The sequence below is a fragment of the Channa argus genome, chromosome 18 (genome assembly GCF_033026475.1).
Source record: "Channa argus isolate prfri chromosome 18, Channa argus male v1.0, whole genome shotgun sequence".
NCBI lineage: Eukaryota > Metazoa > Chordata > Actinopteri > Anabantiformes > Channidae > Channa > Channa argus.
In genome coordinates, this window is record NC_090214.1 from 21,107,641 (window position 1) to 21,124,781 (window position 17,141).

Genomic DNA, 17,141 nt, shown 5'->3' on the forward strand with positions numbered 1-17,141 from the left:
AGTGTTTTCTAACAATGTTGCCTAAAGGAGACATATATAAAGTAAAAAAGTATTGGTCCTAACACAGAGCCTTGTGGAACTCGATAGAAACTAGGTATGTATGAGTTCATAATTAATTGTGACACAGAATAACCATCCCTTTCTTTGTACTGTAAGTTGTCCGGAATGAAAAAGTCCTCCAACTTTAACACCTTTAAGTATGTTAGGTTAGGAATTATACTTTTCCATCAATACATGTTGACGTCGAAGGAGGGAATTATAAGTAACCGTAGGATGCAGAGGCTTGTAGAGGCCCTGACATGCCCACCTTCCAAATCTCAACAACACTTTTTGTGCAGATGTGCATCAAGCAAGCTGATTGGATAATGTCAGTGGCTGAAAACCTTTTGGACAGCAACATATTTCAAAAATGTTGGAATAAGCAACAAAAGACTGGAAAAGTTGTCTAGTAACATTTCACAACTAATGAGACCAACTGGCAACGTCAGTATCATGATGTCAGCATCCTAGAGAAGCTGAGGTTTTCAGAAGGAAGTAAGGGGTGAACTTTATATCTTTGTGCAAGGGAACATTTTAATGGGTGTGATCTTTAAACTTTCAGGGACTAATAAAAAAGTAATGCTTCTGTAGTGGAAATCCTGGACTCAGCAACACCTTTGAAAATCACTATGGACACAGTTTGTCTCTGTACACACAAATGCAAGTTAAAACTCTGCCATGCAGAGAAACAACCACATATAAACCAGGTCCAAAAACACCACCACCTTCTCTAAAACCATTTAAAATGGACTGAGGCAAAGGGGCAAACTGTCCTGTGGTCCGACAGGTCAAAATTTGAAATTCTTTTTTGGAAAACTGGCTTTAGAACAACATGGCTCAGTAGTAAAAGAGTCCCGGTGCTTTACTGACCTGCCTGCAGTTCAGACCAGAGCGTTCCAAAGTAAATTTTGACAAGGAGCCTCCAAAATGTTAAGAATCTGAAATACTATGTTAAACAAATATGGCAAAAATTGGCCTCCTCAGTTCCCAAATGTAAACAGAGTTGATGAGGTGAAGCAACACAGAGGTAAACATGCCCCTATCCCCACTTTTTTGGGACGTCTTGCTGGCATTAAATTTAAAATGAACAAATGTTTTTCAAAAAATTCCTGTTTCAACTTCTGATTTATTGTCTTTTTACTATTTACAATCAAAATTTGATTTGAAATGGTTTGTAAATCATTGACGTCTTAATATATTCACATTTTACACAACAACATCTGGCAACTTGTCTGTAAATGAAGTTTGTAATTTCTCAAAGTCTTTTCTCTGATATCTCATTATCTCTTCTGCAGTCCTTTAGTTCATTCAGTCATTTTCGAGGTAAATGTGTTGTCTCCTTCCTCTTCCCTCAGTAAGTTTACTGTTACTGTTAAATTAGATACTGTAAACAGTGTGTGAGTTCAGGTAGGGAGTCGATAACTATTCCATGTGAATGTATGTGAGGCCTGAAATTTGTTCTTAAGCACAGTATTTAGTTACTTCCCATCTGTGCAGCTGTCAGTGTTTGCCAGTGGAGATCTGACAGGGCTTGTACTTTGTGACGGACACGTGCCATAAGGTGAAACTGACAAATGCTGACCACTTGCCAGCATGACCCTTTGGGGACACTATGAGGACAGGCTGAAACTGATTGCCAGAACACACACCCCGTGGACAGCAGTAGTAAGCCTAACACGTTTTTACACTCACAGTGCAGCATCACGAGTCATGCGGAGGCCTGAGGACACTGGCAGACTGTGTGCAGGTGTGTGAAAAATGTGACTCGGCTAAGCACATGATTAGCCTTGCTGCACCCTCCACGCCACCCAAAGCTCCAACTCACGTTTACTGCTGCTGGAGCTCTTCCTCCTGCTGTTTCGCCTCCTTCCCCTCTTGCTCATTCTTAAATTTACCACAGCCTCACATCAACTGCAAGACAGGCCAAAGTAAATGAACAAGAACTGGGACACTTGATAGTTTCAATTTAAAGCTCCGCACACATGGGAACGAAGGAGCCTCATTGTACAATATTCATACATCATTATTAAAAATGACTGCAATCTAATTTTTAAAGAGCAGTAAAAGTATTTTATTGTTCAAACTGTAAATATCTGAATAAGACAGAGTTGACACGTTTGTTGCCAACAGATCCCAGATTAAGCAGCTGTTTAGAGTTCATTCATTCTGTCTGAGTAAACACAGCTGTAATAGATGAATCTAAAAAGACTTTAATATCAATGTTGTTACAGAAATACTTTGCATAATTCCAAAAGATTTTCAAAAACATTGCACAGATTCATTTTTTTTAATGAAAACAAAAACTGTAAAGTCAGACTAGCAGACAGCAGGCAAGTTATGCATGTTCAGAATCTGGACTCTCTGAGGTGATGAGATGTTAATCAGGCAGATATTTTGTCTACAGAAGCAGTGGACTTACCTTTTGGTGTCAAGTCCTAATGGGTCCTGGCAAAATGGAAGCAGACAGGCAGACAGTGTTTGAGGAGCTGCTGCTTCTCCACACAGTCCACATTGCCTGTGTGTCAGACTGCTCCACTTATTGTTTCTATTCTCACCGTAAAGCAGCTTATCACGTTTAATCTCATGAGTCTCTGGTGATGTCCGTTTGAAGCTCGTAATTGACTGGCCATTCTTTTCCATTGGCAGAGGGGAGCTGAGATCAAATCTGAAGGGAGTGCAGCTGGATGTCTAAACAAGTTCCTACCATGGATGTCCTGATCTAGTTATGTTGGCCTCCATCCTGATTAGAGTATCTGGGTGGTGCTGAGCCCATTCAGTGCTTTTAACTACACAATCATGTCTGTGATCCTGTTGGTGTTGCCTGACGATCATGGTAGGTGGTCGTGTCACTTGCCCACACAAATTTCTCTGGATTCTCTTAATGTTTTGATATTATGAACCGTAGATGATAAAACCCGAAATTCTTAGCAATTTTATGTTTTTTAAGGTGTTGAACACACATTTTTTCAGAGTGATGAACCTTGCACCATCCTTACTCCTGACACACTCAGTTTCTCTAGGAAGCTCCTTTCATACCCAGTCATGATTCTGACCCATTGGTGTTTGTTGTCTTTTTTACCTGTAATTGTTTCATTAATGGCAGATTTGGGATTGACAAACTACAAACAGCAGAAAATAAACAGAAATCTATCTCCTATTATATAAAGATCAGTTCCGAGTTTGTGGCCAACGTTCAGCAGTGTTTTTAGGAGTTTGTGCTGCTCATTGTCTCACTCACCTCTATGTTACCAGCTTTCCTGCCCTTTCAGTACCTTCTGTATACAGAAAAGGTAATTGGTCTGCTATTGGTACCCAAAGTGCTTTACACTGCTTCTAATTCAGCCATGTACACTCACAATCACACACACACACACACACACACACACACACACACACACACACGAAAGGTTCTCACTGTAAGTCAATTTTCTTTATTATCCCAGAATTGTCCCAGATCCTAAACAGATCCTGAATCTTTGTGTCCTGAGACCCTGGCTGTTTTAATTAGTTATGATAATCATTTGTGAATGATTAATTCAGAGGGTGATGCTAAGAAAACTAATTTGTTTTTCAGACGTCCCATTCAGAGCAAGGCATACAACCAAAACAACACATAGTAAAGTACAGTAGTAAAAATGACTAAAAATCAGTAGAACAATCAAAGTGCTCCAGTGGTAACTTGAAATCCAAAATTGACTCTGCAGCGATTGAAATAGTACTACAGAATAAAAGAGGATAAACAAAATAAACCAGTGAGTAACAATTTAAGTAAGGAGGTAGAACTCCACAAAAAGAAAATGTACAGACGTTTCCATTTGTTCATCAGTGTAATAGCAGCAGGAACAAAGCTGTTCTTAAAACGTCCAGTTTTACTCCTTGGAACTAAAAACCTGTGTCCAGAGGGAACCAGCTGAAACTCAGAGTGCAAAGGATGCTTCCTGTCTTTAAAATACTCTGTGACATCCACTGCAACTGTCTGATGTACAGGGAGTCTGGGCTGGTCGGAGGCTGACCAGGGAGTTTACTTACCCATTTCATCACTTGATTCAGGGAGTTCTTGTTTTTAACAGAAATACTCCTAAACCATGAGACCAAAGAATTACTCAGAATAGAATTTTCTCAGACAGTGTTCGCGTTGGTTCCTGGAATCAATGAGGGTTACAAGGTATTTATATGACTGATTTAGGGACTGGGACGACAACAGCATCTTTGCAAACTTGTGAGACACGTTGTACTTTGCATAGACAAAATGTACTGAAATATCAAACTCAGCTCTTGTGCACAATGTTTAAGTAAAGTGTGTGTGAGAGGTTGTGTGTGTGAATGGGTGAATGAGAAGCAGTGTGAAGCACTTTAAGCATCAATAGGTAGAAAAGCACCATATAAATGCAGACCATTTACCATTTAGATAGACCCCAAGTGACACACAACAGGAGGGTGTCTGGTATATAAAGGAGTTTATTCAAAAGCACAAGGTATCAGGAAAGATCAACTATAATTCACACCAGTAGGGAGAACATAACTATTATGAACAAAAAAAAAAAAAGAAATGTCGGTGGTCTCCCATAAACTAGAAGGGCTAATCATAAGCAACAAAACAGAGCGGGTCAGGAACAGGTGTAATCAGGAAACCAACATGTGTACAGAGAGGCTCCAAACAGGTACAAAAAACAAACTAAGCGTGTGCATAGACAGAGCGGGAACAGATATGAACAAAGAACCAAAATGTGCACACATACAGAACATCAATAAAACTAAATGTGCGTACAACTGAGCAGCAGAGATGAACCAAACCCTAGATCAAAAAGAGATGTTGGCTGGGTGTTCAACTGGGGGAAAACAGCAAGGATCTGGCAGTGAGTAAATCTATAGCTGGAGGTTTGAATAGACCGGGGGACACGTTTGGTGGTGTGTGTGCTTGTGAGGGGGGGGGAGCAAAACATATTCTCACACAGGGCACCAAAATGGCTAGAGCCAGCTGTGAGTCAGTGCATCTACATCATAGCAGTCTCAGTCTCAATCTCTTTAAGTAGCATACAGAAGACCAACTCCTTTATAGTTTTCAGAGCCCTGATTCCAGGTGCCCAAAATCTAGCAGTTATCTCCAGCCTAGAGGGAGGGAACATCCAGTTCCCTGCCACTCCACACTACGTGGGGGCCGTCACAGTGAACTGTTCTCATGACACTGTATTTTGCATCATTTTCCTAAATCAGAAAGTTAACTAGTAGTTCTCAAATAAATGTACTGGAATAAAAGTACAGTATATGCCTCTTAAGTAGGATGTGGTGGGAAACTGAAATGCTCAAGTAAGATAGAAATAACTTTAATTTACTTAGATACTTTCCACCACCGATCAGTCTTTTGTTGCCCATTCAAAAATGTTTGCGACACGTCAAATAAAACTCAAGCTGAGAAAAAAAAAGAAGAAAAATCTGCGTGAATGTTTGATTTGTTGTCATTGTTGTGTTTGATATTACAGTTGATTATGTTTCAAATGATTTGCTAATCATTGAATAGTTTTTTTTGAAGGAGGGTTGTGTGTGTGTTTCACCATGTTGGAAAAATCAAACGCTGTCCTGCTGGACGCTTACAATTTCGTGACAAATATGAACAGTTGTGAGTAAAAAAAGAAGGTAAAAAAAGAAGAGAAACAAGTTCAACCTCTGGCTCCCTTAGGACCAATTAGATGTGAAGTGGCTGTAAATGCACTTCACAGGCCGTTGTCACAGACTGTTGTTAAAAAAAAAAAACAACAAGTTATGCAAATAACTGGCTTAGGGGTCTGACTCCACAAACTCCACGACGCTGCCATGCTTTGCAGACACTTTATTACACAAATAACATAGTTACTGAAAATAGTACTCTTGCAGCAAAAACCAGTGTCACAATAAATACAAATAGCCCACGTGTGACGGCAACATCAGAAAAGCATTTTCTATGGCATGCTGTTAAGTAAATCATTCAAAAACCTTTATGACAAACTGTGTTTAATGAAGGTCGGCGAATGACGACTAATGCAAGGCTGTGCAAATGAAGTGAAACCTGAGAGCACAGGATGAGACTGAATATTCTATACTTGTCATCTTTGTGTTTCCTCTGTGTGTGTTTTTATGAGGTGTGTGCTGGAAATAAGCTCATACTCATGGACACTATTGTAGGTACTGGGGCGACTTGTGCAAATTATTTTTGCAACCAGATTTCACTGAATGACTTAGTTTTGATTAGCCTACAGTCTGTGCTGTGAGTGTTAATAAAAATAAGAGTAAATTCACATTCTTTTTTCCCCCCATTCAGTCTAATTATACAATTAGTCAAATCCAACATCATTAACAATGTGTTAATGCACTAAATAAAAGTACATATTCTGGGACCAGAAAAAAAAAAAAAAGACAAAAAAAGATTTGTCCTACGTAAAGCTGCTAATGCAGATTAATTGAAGTGCAGAACACACCTGTGAACAGTCTTTATGAAAACCTTTATGTAACCTGTCCTGTCCAAAGGATGCGGCTCACTCATGGCTCTATCACTGAACGCTTACTGGAAACGTTTTAGGAGCGAAGGGTCTGTCTTTCTGTAGCCACATGCTAACTAACTCTGTCGTAGCTCATCTTAGCCGATCGCACAGCACAAGTGCTTTTGTGTAGTGTGGCTACAAATGCATTGTTTTTAATGATCACAGGCTCAGCATTTTAAATGCCCGATCATCTTGTCTATATTTTGAAGTGGGCTTGGGCAAGACACTCAAACCCGCTACATTTACTACATTTTATCTAGTTTTTTTGCATTATAACAAAATCAGCAACAAATGAATTGACTGTGTCTGGCAGCCAAGAAAGAGCCGGAACATGACACCTGCAGAGTACACCGGGGATCAGCTAGTCTGCTACACAATGTTTCAATTTGTTACCATATAACACATTTGCTCTGATTTACCTGAACATAATGTATATGAGTAGATATGATTTGTAGGATTTCAAAACAGAGTAATATCATTACTTTAAGGCTCTAAAAAGACTATAAATCAAGATTTTTGTGGTTTCTTTATATTGTCTGAAGTTAATGAGTTTCAATGCTGCAAGTATCAATTGTTACAATGCTTGACACTTGGTTGTTAATACAATGCGCGCACGCGCACACACACACACACACACACAGCAACTGGCCACAACATTACCATTCGTGGTCTTAACAATCTCAGGGAGGACAAGGATCAGCATGACAACTCTGATCAGTCTGCAGCTACAAGGGGCTGTGACACACAGCAACATGTGACAGATTCTGTGCAGAGGTGTAAAAGTACACAGAGTCCATCCTCAAGTAAAAGGGCAGGTGTTGGCCTAAGATATTCCCCATTACTTAGTACTACTTTAAATCTTTTACTCAACTACATCTACAAGCAAATTTCACAAGTAAAAAGTCTAAAATTAAAAGTACTCCAATAAAACACAATGTATTTTAAACAATATCGATTATGATAATCATGGTGAAACATAAATCATAAAATACAAAAAAAAAAAAAAAAAAGGATCAAAGGTCAATGTTGGTAAAAGTGGAGCTGATTTTACCACTTTATGTCATGACAGATGGTTACTCAGCATCTTTTTAATAAAGAAAAAACATACAATTTGTTGTTTCTGATCAGCGCATGCACACATCAAAAACATTATGAACTAATAGATGTTGGTGTATCATTATATGTTAACAACCTGTCAGCACATAAACTGGTTAAACCCAACTTCTTACTTAAGTAATATATTTTAAGTAGTACTTGTAGTGATTCTTTTAGGCCAACACTTGCACTTTTACTAGTACTGAGTTGGTATTGTATGTATGTATGTATGTATGTATGTATGTATGTGTATATATACACATACATATACACACACACACAGCTTGATTTGGAAGGGAAGATAAAAATCTGTAAAATAAGATCTAATCTAATAGCAGCAGCTGTTGTAGTCCTGGAACATTTTGTAATGGCAGGTGCTGCAGAAAAGGCAGATACAGACATGAAAAGGCACAGTTACAAGTGAAAAGTTACAGAACAGAAACATGGCCCAACCTACACCTGTGAGTAACATTAGTTCATTTATGCAATTTTCCATTAAATCTAAAATGTATATATAGCTTTTTTTTAAAATCATCATCAGTAAAAAAACTGTCTGGTCCTGACTTAACGGTTAAAACACTGATCATTAAATGAAACTGATGAGTAGAAAGGTGACAGTTTTATCATTGGGGCCCTATTTCAACGAAACACAGTGACCAGCACATAGAGTTGGCAGGCACACAGACTGTGGGGCCTTCTGAGTTTGCAGCATAAAGTGCACAACAAAGCAGTCAATCACAAGACAGCTGTCATTGCTCTGAAACAACTGAACCATTAGCCACGAAGCATGATATGATCAACATGTTTAAAATACTTGTCCCAGAAAAATCATACTATTTGGAAGGTGCAGAGCTGCACAGTGTGGACACACAGCACCACATATCTGCATCTGGTGAGGCCACTTACATGATATCAATTTCTGTCTTATTGTCAAAGGTCACACCATATAAAATATCACTCTGGTTCTCAAGCATAAAAATGTCACAAACAATGAGATTGTGGATGGGAACACAGCAAACGTAACTGACTCATGTATGTGGAGGTGTGAAGTTAAACGTGGCGATGAATGACAGCATTTCACGCTGTAGTTCGATACAAACACATGTTATGGTGGCTACAGAGAATTCTCCAAACTTCACTTCACCAAAAGAAAACTCCCAATGACCTGCACCTGTCTTGTAGAAGTTTGGCTAAAAATCTGAAAATTCTGTCACTGTGCCGCTTGGGCTGGTCGTAGTGTCGCCATGAGAACAGCCCACTTTGAATGGGAAATACTTTCGCATTCCAGTCATAAGAATCCCCCCATCTAAAAAAATGAATTCAGTGAAGTTTGGTTAATTTCTTAAGAGTTAAAATTATAATCCAGAGTTGGGCTGAAATTAGTTTGACCCTTTCCCAGTATAAAATAACTCACTTAAACATTTTAATACAATTGACTGGTTGCTGATACTCATTTTAAGAAAATCCCTGAAACAAGGGAAACTACACGAAGAGAAGATATGAGGATCAGTGCCCATTAGCGGGATTTGTCTCGATTTAAGGCTGAATCTGACGCCTGATAGTTTAAACACTTGTTCCATGAATTGTGATAACAACTTTACTAATGTAGTCTGACTATGAGAAAAAGAATGTGTGAACAATGTCACCAAGGCTGTATTAAGACCACAGGGAAATTAAATAAAGCTTAAATTAACTGTCTAAATTCTGCCAAATTATTTGTATATACAGTTTATATTTAAATACATAAACAATAAAATTGGCAGCTAACACAACACACATGATGAAGAACGTACACCCTGGCAATGTAGGCCGGAAGTGGGTGGCTGGCCTTTTAGCATCTAGGAGGTGGACTGAGGAGGCGGCAGAGCAGAGTACTCTTCATTCTCAGAGTCGCTGCTGTCCTCATCGTTCCGCTCTTGGTCGCTGCCTTCAGTGCTCAGCTGGTCAAAGCCCTGGCGGCTGTAGCCCTTATGGGAAGCAAAGAAGTTCCCCAGGTTCAAACCACCAACTGCTTTACCTGGCCAGAGAGGAGAAAACACCAGTCACTGACAGGATATTATCTCCCATTTACATCTCAGGAACTGGCCAAGCAGTCGTACATGTGCATTTAAAATTTATACCACATGTGAAATCACGGTTGATGTAATAATAACTCAACTCTTTTATGTTTGTAAGGTTTTCTGCTTTGGGCAAACAGTGTGAAGATCAGCTTCATTTCCACTGTCTGTTCTGTTGACATGTTGGGACATTAAAAGGGGGCAGTTTGCCTGCGGCCGAGCTCAGCACCATTTAAACGGTTTATCAGTACCTGAGATGCTGCTGTGGCTTTAATGAGACGGACATAGTTGATGCTCCAAAGTTATATGGTTAAAAATATCAGCAGACGCACACAACCAGCCTCAGTGAGCGAGTCATCTGGCTGCAGGTGCTTTGCCTTTACGGTTTTAAGATCTGAGTCCAATTATCAATAGTTTTAAAGTATTGTACTTAATTTTTGAATGTTCGTTTTATTGTATGTTGAATGGGTCGCTGCCTCTCTTGGTAAGCACATTCTTGAAAAACAGGTTTGCTTGGTAAAATAAAAAAATACACAGTGTTGAAAGACTTATTCTTATTTTCAACGGAGAAAAAGCAGAAACACCACACTGTAAATTACTGTTCAGAATTGTAATTCTAGCTACAATATGCAACTTAATATAAATGGAGAGACTAAGGTAAACTAAGAGTATGTATATATAAGTAAATATGTCAGAGAAGTAGTTGAGAAAATGTAATTGGTTACTTTCCACCTCTGCCCCCAGTGTTTAGATGCACTTTTCTTGATGGTTTTTCATATTTCTGCCCACATTTCACCCTATCAGAACCTACCAGAATTATCTCCTTTAGCTTGAGATGCACTGGGTTACTTTTGTATAGAAAAACTCATTTTGCTTTGATGGTAATTTTAAGGTCCTTTCCAAGAGCATAGAAAGACAAAGGACAATTTATTTATTTTTGCTGTACACAGAAGACATCAGGTTTTCTGCTTTTTTTTTCTATGGTGTTCAATGAATTGAGGCACAAGTATGATCGAATAAAAATTGAAATTCTACACTGTAACCTGATATCATCTAAACAATCTGAAATAAACTTAAATATTTTCAGAGCCTTGCCATTCCAGTACTTTTGGAAGGGGACTGTGTATTACATAGCTTTGGCTTGTTTATTTTATTATCTTAATAAAAGGTGGGGAATAAAATAAATAAATAAAAATCAGACCCTAAATCAGGTCACAAAGACAGTACAACTAGAATTCTGCATAGCTCAAACAAGATAAGGTCGGTAAAACAATCACAACATAAAGATTTATGTTTAACGTAATAATGACTTACCTCTTATTTTTCCCAAAATTCCTCCTACGGAACTGGGCTCACTTTTCACCTCATATCGATCTGGAAAGATTCAACAGTACATAGCTGAATAATGAGCAAACACAGGGGAGTATATAAGAAACAAGCACACAGAGCAGAGCAGTCAGGTTACGCTCAGATTTGGACAGAAATATTCTTTTTTGCACTGCACAGTGATCATATACTGCTCCAATCAAAAAAATGTGTAAATGTAAAAAGTGCTTCACAGGAATTAAGCCTCTGGTCTATTACTACTACTGTCAGCAAGTAAGATTCTCCAGGATTTTACCTATAATGTTCTATCAAATTTTGGAACACTACTGAATCTTAATTAGATATTATTAGTTATTTTGCTTAAATAGATACATACTGGCCTATAGAAGTTTTACACATAAATGATATTAATAAATGGATTGTTTTAGGGCTCGGTGATCAGTACATCAGTGATTAGTAACCCCATGCACTGCACATATGGAGTAACGTACTTAAAGACAGGGACCTGTTCTCTAAACTGCCCATGGCCTTATTGTCATACATACTGTTTCTTTTCCAGCAGATGAAGAGCCCTAAAGTGATGACTATCAGCAGAGGGATGAGCAGTAGTGTAGTGATGATGATGACTGGAAGAACACCCGCCGCTCTCTCTGCCTTTGGGGCACTTTGCTTTCTCTCTTCTTCTTCTGCTTCTTCATGTGATTGAGGCTGTTGAGCCACAGTGTGCTTCTCTGGCTTGACTGCTGTCTTTGACACATTGAGATCAGGCCTTAGCTTAGTCTGGAAAAATGTCTCCTTTTCTAAACAAAAACAGAAATATTACGATTTTGACTATAGACACTATATGATAAGATATGATATGATATGATAGGACATTATATGATTCTAACCTTCAAGTTGTTGAACCTCGATTCCGGCTTTCTTCACAGAGCGGTGAAATTCTAAATAATAAAGTGAGAAAATGTTAAAAGGTGTTTTTGAAAATACAGTGTTAAAAAGCTTGATAACACTGCAGTTAAATAACAAATACACACAGGTCTGTTGTAAAATCTTCTCTGGCCACTTTTTAGGTAAACCTTGCTATTACAGGGTTGTACTAGGTTGTACTCTAAACTACTTTAGAACTGCTGAAATAGTCCATGGCATAGATTATACGAGGTGTTGGAAACATTCCTTAGATTTTGCTCCACACTGACATGATCATCATGCACATGATAGCACAGATATTGCAGATTTGTTGGTCCATGATGCAAATCTCCCATGGCACCACATTCTGCATTGAGATCGGGTGACTGAGGAGGTCACTTGCCCTTTGGCATTTAAATGATGTTTAGCCATGTTTTACCACCAGCCTGAACCATTGTTACAAAACAAGATGGTTCCTGCTTTCACGTTGTTAATGTCAAATTCTGAACCTGGCACCTAAACGTCGTAGCAGAAATCAAGACTCATCCGACCAGGCTACGTTTTCCCGATCTTCGGTTGTCAAACTTTGGTGATTTTGGTGGTTTTTCCTTGTGAATTGTTGCCTCAGTTTCCTGCTTTTAGCTGCCATGAGTGGCACCTGGTGTGGTCTTCTGCTGTGGTAGCCCATCTGTTCTATTTGGTGTTGTATATTTAGAGATGCTTTACTACATACCCCAGTTGTAAAGCGTGGTTGAGTTACTGTTGCCTTTCTATCAGCTTAGATCAGCAATTTCTGAAATACTCAAAACAGCCTGTCAGGCAACAAGCGTGCCATGTTTAGAGTCACTTAAATGACCTTTCCTCCCTATTTTTGAGGCATGTCTACATGCATAATTGCACTGAGCTGCTGCCATATCATTGGCTCATTCGATATTTGCATTTTATAGTGTAGTTTTGTTTTCACCTGTATCTTGCTGCAGTGAATCAGAATTATACATATTACAGGCACAAAAGTAGATTCTGTGCATAAAAACATTTAACAGGTTGACTTTAATAAAACTGAACTTACTCTCAGTGGTGAACTTGAAGACTAAGTTACTGACTGCATCCCCGACAAAGACACTGCCATCGCTGCTTTCAATTATGTCGTGAGGCATTTTAAAATCCTGCAAATTAAGGAAAATACAATTTCATGTCTAAGTAACAAAAATTATACATTATCCCACAAGACTGATTTCTGATTGAAAGGTCTTGGTGCAGTACCCCTCTGGTAGGCAACAAAGTTAGACTGGAGAAGAACCCTGACTGAGGTACTGTAGTGTAGAGCAAGTTTCACTTCTCTCCCTCCTCGGTACCAGGTTCTTCATTTTCCATTGCAGCTACAGTATAGTGCTCTATAATTCGCAAGGTAGCTGGTCATCACAGTGATACTGAATGAAACCCCGGTGATATTATCTTTATCAGAGCACACAGGAACAATGAAGGATATCAAAGGACAGGTGTCACAGCAAGTAGACAAAGTTTGTTTCAGAAGAGGTTGAAGGCACAATGACCAACCAATGGTGAGAGAAATCAGAAGGGTTTGGGAACCTTGGAATCTCAATAAAGGTGGTACCAAAAAAGTACCAGGTTACAGGTACTATCAACAACTTTTACCTGATGGCAAACCAAAAGCGTTTAGTAGAGTTGTGCAGAGTCATACCAAGTGGCATAAAACTACTTAAAATTAGATTGTATGAATTCTGGAAAACACCACAGGTAGGTTGCAATAAGCTAGTCTTAAATGAGGGCGTTATTGAAGATGACAGCACTTACCACATTAAGGACCCTACTTTACATTAGGGTAGTGATCTACAAACTAAAAAAACAGACCCAGGCGGGTCAAACCCAGGCAGGATTCTGAGATACTTGCCCCACCACTGATCATATCACCTGACCTGATTACTGATTGTCTGTAATTTCTGTTGTCCTATGTGGAGTTTGGTTAATATTGTTTCGCTTGTGCTGTTAATCTAGTCCCCTTTTGTTTGCAACATGAGTTTTTTTTTGTCTTTGTTCTGTTTTCAAATGAAAATTGCGTGCGCATGATTTTGATGAAAATTGTATATGTATGATGAGGTTATAATAGAATGTGTCTGAGACATAGTGACTGTTTTTCTTTTATGAATATAGATGGACCAAGAGGAAATTGTTCTTTGCCTGAAACATTTCTATGTTACTTGTATCTCTTGTGCCTACGGCCATAGGACGGTCCAAGAAAACAAAAATACACACATCACCCATCCCTTATTCCCTCATTCCAGCCCACTGCAGTTTATATGTATACATTTTCAATGGTAACTCATTATTGTTTATAGTGCATCAAGTTTTACTGCTTTATCTTTACCTGTCACTGTGTTGCTGTAACAAGTGGGATCAATAAAGTCTTATTGAAACAGTCTGAGTAAGATTTGAATACACCCAGAAAGAATTGTGTTTAGTTTGTGAGTCATTGTTGGCAAATCTTGGCACCACAAATCTGGGTCACCAGTTTCCTCCTACAGACTGGTCTAAAAGCAGATAATGTAACTGCACCCTCTGTGGTTTATTTGTAAACCAGCTTTAGAAATAATCCATTAAAAAACAATAATTGGCTCCATATGTTGCTGGCTATCACGTAACGCTTACACCAATGTTTTGGTACAGTCAGAACTGAGTGAGAGCATTTGTGTGTGTGCGTGCGCAGTTGTGTGTTTACCTTTGTGCTCGGGCTGAAGGTATCCAAGATATCCTCAGTAGAATAATTTATTACGAAACCTCTGAGTGGAGCTGAGGCATACTGAGATTGTCCATTTACTGCAAAGATCAAGCCATCTTCATGCACACACACAAACACACACACACACACAATTATTAAATCTTTAGAATCTTACATTCACAAATCTACACACTACAACCCTAAGCCCAAATTTCCCTTAATGCAATTCAGCCACATCTTTGTTAGATTTTCTAAGCCTGATAACATCACAATGATATTATCATCATCTTTTGAAATATTCATTGTGACTGAAATGGGATTGAAAATAAAAATATATATGTAATGGAAAAAAAAAATTGTAAAACACAAAGTTCTACAGCTAAATTAAAAAAGATGCAACGTGGCCAGCTTAGTCAAATCAGCTCACCTCCACCAGGGCTGTAGGTGATGGCAAACACTTCCCCTCCAAACTCTGCTTTCTTGATTTCCTTGACAAACTCTCCAGTTTCAGCTATGAAGCACTGAATGCGTCCATTCTCCCTGTCAGCCACACAGACTTCCCGTCTGTCTGGAAGGAAAACCAGGCTGTGGGGGATCTTGAACGGTACGCGTCTCCTCCTGTCTGAAGACCCTGTAGTCAGAAACATAAGAGCAGAGAGTTTAATATGCATAGATTGTGTCGACTGGTGCTAATATTGTCTAAATCAGGGGTTACCAACCTTTTTGAAACTGAGAGCTACTTCTTGGGTACCGATTAATGTGAGGGGCTACCAGTTTAATACGCACTTTTGAAATAACAAATTTCCTCAATTTACCTTTAATTATATGTTATTATTAATAATCAATTACATTAATGATATTCATCTATGTGAAGACACAGATCATGTTGATGATTTCTCACAATAACTATCAAATGTGATTTAAAAAAAGAACAGCAACAAAAAAATTAGATGCAGCTCATTGGTATGTTGTGCTATGGTGAGCTAACAGGACCACGGGCTACTCATGTGGTCCTTGTGGGGGACCTGGTGGCCATGGGCACCATGTTGGTGACCCCTGGTCTCAATCAACTGTATAAGTGCAACGTTGTTACAAAATATAGCTTCCCACCTACTATAAAATTAAACACAATTTGAAACAAACAAAAGAAAACATATATAGTATAATTTACAAAAGCAAAAGTATTTAGTTAAATTACAAAAACTCGCAAACCTGACTGTATTGTTTAATCTTCAACAATACAACCCATTTTATGAAGCCTGGGGTTTAGGGACTGGGGATGGAGATGGCGGGGAATCATACATAATATGAATAATCCTAAGTTCAAAAGAGTAAGAGTACAGAGCACAGTAGGGTATAATTAACTAAATCTAAAGGTAAAAATAAATCTTTTCATGCAAACTATTGTTCCTACGCACTATAATTGTCAGATAAATGTTGAGTACAAGCAAAAAGATAACAAATATAAATATTCCTACCTGCAAAAAAACCAGCCAAGTAATTGCCATCAGCAGAGAACTTCAATATCCTAGAGTTGCAGTAGCCATCAGACACAAAGATGTTGCCAGTCTCAGCGTCAACAGCCACATCAGTGGGCTGACAGAAGTGGTTATTGTCAGTTCCTGGTGTGAAAGCTTCTCCCAGTGCCAACAAGATTCTGTCTCTGCCATCACTGCTCACCTTTAACACCTGATGAATGCATAAAAACGATACTCTTCATTGGTGCAGTACAGTATTACTCACACTTCAGTCACAACATGTAATTAATTTGTGTACTATGCATGCAGCACTTTAAATACATTTTGTTTTTGTAATAAATTGCATATTTATATTGGGTAAATAGTGTTAGGAAAGCTGTATGTCCCACGATCAATACACTCTCTTTCTTTGAAATAGCAAATTGAGTAAAACAAAGATTTTTTCGATCAACATAATATTTAATGCGCGTTCAGCTAGTACCATGTGACCGACTTTCAGGTGATGTTTTATCCCATTTTTCATGACATAATTGTGCCGAGTATACCAGAGTGCTTTGTTATTTGCCATGTACTGCTTTAGTCAAATCTATCCACAGGTTTTAAATGATGCTGGGGATGAGGAAGGCCATGGTAAAACTTTTACTTTATTTTTTAAAACCAATCCTGAATTAATGTCCTTTGTGCTTTGATCAAAGTCTTTTTACAGGTTCTTTTACTGCTTCTTCATTTTTAGTTTTTTAATGAAAAGAAGCGTTTTATTGCTTCTGAAATTTGTATGCATTCAATCTTCCTTTCACTTTATGTAGCTGATGCAGACATACATCCTCAAAGCATTTGCAAGCACTCACCATGTTAGACTGTGGGAATGGTTTTCCTCTCCTGTGCAATAAGTTCACATGCTCCTTAGCAGACTCCAGTATCTTAATGCTTTAAGTCTAGAAGCAAGTAAGCTGTTCTACCCAGTGGCAAACCCAATCAAACACACCTG

At 38.5% G+C, this 17,141-nt stretch overlaps 1 protein-coding gene across 3 annotated transcripts in view; it reads right to left on the reverse strand.

The window, feature by feature from the left end:
* Positions 1–7,061: 7,061 nt before the first annotated feature.
* pam (peptidylglycine alpha-amidating monooxygenase) overlaps positions 7,062–17,141 on the reverse strand; it is a 40,666-nt gene continuing 30,586 nt past the window's right edge. For all 3 annotated transcript variants that reach the window (XM_067484175.1, XM_067484173.1, XM_067484174.1), the window contains 8 exons: positions 16,154–16,364; positions 15,103–15,306; positions 14,676–14,791; positions 13,008–13,104; positions 11,923–11,973; positions 11,578–11,832; positions 11,021–11,080; positions 7,062–9,666 (listed from right to left, as the gene is read on the reverse strand). In XM_067484175.1, the coding sequence (XP_067340276.1) occupies positions 9,488–9,666; positions 11,021–11,080; positions 11,578–11,832; positions 11,923–11,973; positions 13,008–13,104; positions 14,676–14,791; positions 15,103–15,306; positions 16,154–16,364 (1,173 nt within the window). In that variant the 3' untranslated portion in view covers positions 7,062–9,487. The remainder of the gene's footprint in view (positions 9,667–11,020; positions 11,081–11,577; positions 11,833–11,922; positions 11,974–13,007; positions 13,105–14,675; positions 14,792–15,102; positions 15,307–16,153; positions 16,365–17,141) is intronic.